Source organism: Arachis stenosperma, chromosome 7, assembly GCF_014773155.1.
Source record: "Arachis stenosperma cultivar V10309 chromosome 7, arast.V10309.gnm1.PFL2, whole genome shotgun sequence".
In the NCBI taxonomy this organism is placed as follows: Eukaryota; Viridiplantae; Streptophyta; class Magnoliopsida; order Fabales; family Fabaceae; genus Arachis; species Arachis stenosperma.
The window spans coordinates 71,389,765-71,394,811 of NC_080383.1; the positions used below are offsets into that span (position 1 = coordinate 71,389,765).

A 5,047-nucleotide genomic window follows, 5' to 3' on the forward strand; every position below is an offset into this window, starting at 1 on the left:
GGAAGTATCCTCGTGAACTCGGACTCGAACGTGATACTTGCAAAAAGGACTCTAACGCTCAAATCAGTAAAAAAAATCACTTAAAAAATAGAAGCGAGTATATGATCGGAGTATTGTTTTATAGTGTGTTGCTGTGGAATGAATTTCTTGTGTGTTATATAATCGGTACCGTGCTTGATTTATAGCACGGTTTGAAATAGTAGTTGATTTTATCCGAGATCTTTGCGATTGATCTGTAGCGAGATTATGGGGAGTATTCCGATAAGGTAGAGCCATTTTTATGATAAATCATGTCGAGATATAACTCGGTTTTATCCATAAAATGCGGTACAATGTCATTATTAATTTTATATACAAATACTATTTTTATTTTTTTATAGACAAAAATATCATATCGATAGTAGATTTTGGAAATCTAACTTGTATATTTGTCTATGAAAAATAATTTTTAAAATATATTTTAATATTTAAAAATTTTAATACATATTTTTCTCAAACCCTTTCATTGGTAACTTTATTCATTTAGAAAAACTTTAAACGAAACTCTCACTCTATTTAAAAAAAAGTATACTCCTCAACGTCACATTTTCTCCCAATAATTTCTCTTCAACTTCATCAAGGGATAAAAAAGCAAACATAACAAAAACCCACAAAATGAAACATAAGTCGGTGCCCTTTGTAAGCGCTAATGGTACCGTAGTTCATATTTAGCTTTTAAGTTTTAACTCCCCCGTTAGAATGAGTAGTTCACTTCCATGCACACATCTTCAATGACCCACAATAAATACTAAGAAATATCGTTCAAAACGACAACAATAATGACCCAAAACGGCAGTCTTGTCGAACACTACTACATGATCAGTTTCCTCCTCTTTGCCCTTCTCATGCAGAAGCCGCCAGAAGCAACATCTCAGCTGATAACTGCCGCAAAAACCCCAACATATTTGTCTCAAACATCCCCAATGGAACCACCCAACAAAAATTCCATGGTGGCCATCATGATCATCATCGTCTTTATGTTCCTCCTCTCAGCCTTCATCTCGCTCTACTCGCGCCACTGCACTCGTCGCCCAGCCCGCGTACAGTCTCGCAGGCTGAATATCGCCATGGTAGCGGACGAACTTAACGATCGCCGATCGCACAGTGAGTGTGTTGGCCTCAGCCAAGAGACAATCGAAACATTCCCTACTTGTCTCTACTCCTCCGTGAAGGGCCACAAGATCGGCACGTGCGCATTGGCATGCGCGGTGTGCATAAGCGAGTTCGAGGACCAAGAGACCCTTCGCTTGATCCCCAAATGCAGCCACGTGTTTCACCCAACCTGCATCGACGCCTGGCTGGCATCTCACTCCACGTGTCCCGTTTGCCGCGCCGACCTCGATCCAACGCAAAACGACGTCCATTCATCTTCCATATTCTCAATTCACATTCCTGATGATGACGTCATCAACGAAATGGAGGAGCAGGGCCAAAGCAACGAACAAGAGGACGCTGCTGCTGATGTTATGGGCAGGGATCAAAACGACGTCGTCGAACCGTTTTCATCGAAAGGTGATTTGCTACGTAGAAGCCGTACGGTGAACGATGTTATGACAGGCCAAACCCTGCGTTCTTTATTGTTTCCGCGGTCTAACTCGGCCGGAACATCCTTAACCAGGGTTCAGACCGGTGATAAGGATTTTGAAAGGTTTACTCTGAGGTTACCGAGTGGGGTTCGAAGCGAGGTTTTCATGAACTCGAGATTGAAGCGTGCAAAGACTTGTGTGGGGTTAGTGAGAATGAGTAGTGGGACAAAGGGGTATAGGACAGGAAGCGTTGGCAACTGCCGCGGCGATTACGAGCGGTGGCGGTTTACTTTGACGCCACCGTTTTTGACCAAGAATTGGAGTCGGTTAGGGAGAAGATCTGCATCGGCTCAGTGTTTAGGGGTGGAGGTGGATAATAATAATGTTGGTGAGCGATCTTCTGATCTCTTGTTCCCTCCATCGACAGCTTAATCATGCATTACATACAATGTTATTAGTTGAACTTACTATTTTAATTAGTACATCCAAATGAAACATGAACGCTTAAAGGATACATGAGCTAGCTAGGTTCGGTGTGGAACTTTGAATATTTGTACATAAAAATTTGGACATTTTAACAAGGAGAACTTGAGAAGAAAGTAAGAAACATAAAAGCTATACCTATAGTCCGATCCCCGGCCACTACTACCATAGGTCCATAGACCATAGCTAGTAACACTGATTTTTATTTATTTATTTATTTTTTAAATTTGATTTCTATATACTAATTCCTACTTGTTACCTTTAAAGCTGTTGTACAGGTGTACTACGCCGTCTCTCTGTACATGAATATCTATTACATTTTACATACACTAATTTTAAGGGGTTTTTTTACTTATATAAAACAAAGAAAATTTAAAATTATCAAACTCTCTTAAATCAGTTTCTGCTATATAAATATTTTTTTATAGAGCAATGCTAGGGGCCAATAATTTTTGTGATTGTTAGCCATCAACTAGCCATCATTGATGATTTGATGGTGTGAGATTGGTATGAAATTTCATCCAATGGCTCACCTTCCTCTGCTGGTTACATGCTAGCCAAAATTCAATAAAACTGCTGGCCCCTAGACTTTTCCTTTTTTATATTATATAAATCGTTTTAAAATTTTATGGTTTAGATAAACTAATAAAATACTACAGATTGAGACGATTTATATTTGAACTTACTAATTTTAAATTGCATAAATTATTGCGCGTATTGTGTTTTGTAGATGACTATAAATCGTCCCAAGGTGAAGATTATAACATGTAAAAGTTGGAATCACAAAATTTTAAAACTATTTATGCCTTGTTCAAACTCTCAACAGCCTGAAACAATTTATGCCTTACAATAACTATTAAAGTCCTAGGACGATTTATAAAGACAATAAATTTATAAATAAATGAGTATAGTATATACTAAAACAAACGTAAAGTGAGAGTTTTGGAAGAAATGGTTTAAATTAAAAACCAATTTAAATTATAGATACTAACTTCTTTTATTATTTTAAATTGTATTATATTTTTATTATTCTAGTACTCATTAAATATATTTTAGAAGTTTGCTAATTTATTATTATCTTTTATCCACATTTTACTTTAAAAATAAATTGATACAATGTAAATCGATACTCTTTTTTATTTTATTTGGTCTTCCTAATAAAATTAATAATTAAAAATTATACAAAACCAAATAAAAAATAATTAAAAAATTTCTATAAAAATAGGCATCGATAAAAATGATTAAAAAAATTATATGAACCATGAATACTAAAAATTTCATAACCTTAAATTTATATTACTAAAAAAATATGAATTTATATTATACAAAATTACAGTTTTTAACACCCTTTTGACTCATTTAAAAAAAAAAAAAACTTAATTTTATGTGTTAAAATTTAGTAACTTTTCTTATTATAATTTGTCAGTACTCTCTTTTATTTAATTTGGTCTTCTTAATAGAATCAATCATTGAAATTATAAAAAACACAATAATAAACAAATTACATGCTAATTCAAAAATACATAGTGAGAATTATACAAAGCCAATACAAATGAAAAATTAACAAAGAAAAGTTTTATAGAAAATATATATCAATAAAGATTATTAAAACAATTTATATGAACAATGACTTTAAGCCTTTTTATATTAATATCCTATGAAGATTTATGCTCATTTTTTTAAATGAAGTTCAAGAATAAATAATCCTAAAGTGTCACTGTTTACTAATTATCTTAAGTCCTAATTAATACGATTTATATAATAATAATAGAGAGAGAAGAGTCACGCAACAGAAACTCAGTTAGAGGATTATGGTAATTTTGGTTTTTATTTATTAATTATTAATCATCGAAATTTTACTCAAAAGCAAATAACTAAAAATAAATTAAGAATATATTATTTTTATGGTATACAAAATAAGGAACTTTTATTAAATAAAAAATGAAAATTTTTATTTGAAATTTGTATTATATCAATTTATTGTAACAAATTATAGCGATTTGCATTGTATCAATTTATTTTTAAAGTGAGATGTGGGTAACAGATAATAACAAATAAAATAATAAATTAGCAAACTTTTTAAAAATGTATTTAATTAGTACTAGAATAATAAAAATATAGCACAATTTAAAATAATAAAAAAAGTTAGTATCTATAATTTTAAATTGGTTTTTAATTTAAACTATCTCCCCCAAAACTCTCATTTTACATTTGTTACAGTATACACCATTTTCGTTTATTTAAAATCTTATTTGTCCTTATAAATCCTCTTAGGGTCTTCATGGTTACTAGAAGGCATATATCGTCTCAGATTGTTGAAGGTTAGAGTAAGGCATAAATATCAAATTCTGCATTTATTTTTAATTTTTGCACATTACTGTCTCCATCCTATAATGATTTATAGTCATTTATGTGAGGTTTAGAATTTTTGAAAAATCTTATTATGAGTGCATTTTAATTTATTTATTCATTTAAGACTTTGGTTTCAAAAATTATTTTGATAAAGTTAATTAAATCAAATTTTGATAATTAAATTAGAAATTTTATCTAATTTTATAGTTATTAGACAATTTTTATATTTAAATTATAAAATTTAGTAATTTAAAAAAAAATAAAAATTTTATATGATTTGATTTAAATAATTGAGATTTTGGAAATTTAATACTTTAATTTTTATAAAAAAAAATTAATTATATTACCTATAATTCTTGAATTTGAGTATTTATTTGAAAATAATTTGTAAATTGATGAACAAATAATATATTTATATATTTATTATTGGATTAAAATTGATTTTCAATTAATTTATTACCCCTAATTTTATTAAAATTACTAAACTATCGAAAATTCCCAAAACAAACCATAACTTATTATACTACCATAACCCTAATTTTAACACACACCACTCTCTTCTAACCCTAGCCGTCACTCCCCTCACTCAACACAACGCACACACACCCACGGCTATTCACACCATTCGGAAAGAGAGAATCGAGGGA

General features: G+C 30.9%; 1 protein-coding gene across 1 annotated transcript; it reads left to right on the forward strand.

The window, feature by feature from the left end:
• The first annotated feature begins 606 nt into the window (after positions 1-606).
• LOC130941951 (RING-H2 finger protein ATL11-like) lies at positions 607-2,382 on the forward strand. Its single transcript, XM_057870598.1, has one exon. It carries the CDS (start codon positions 819-821, stop codon positions 1,995-1,997), a length of 1,179 nt encoding a protein of 392 aa, XP_057726581.1. The 5' UTR covers positions 607-818; the 3' UTR covers positions 1,998-2,382.
• Positions 2,383-5,047: the final 2,665 nt, after the last annotated feature.

Coding starts and splice junctions, on each gene's coding strand:
- LOC130941951 (XM_057870598.1), top strand. CDS start 819: ATGACCCAAAACGGCAGTCTTGTCGAACACTACTACATGATCAGTTTC.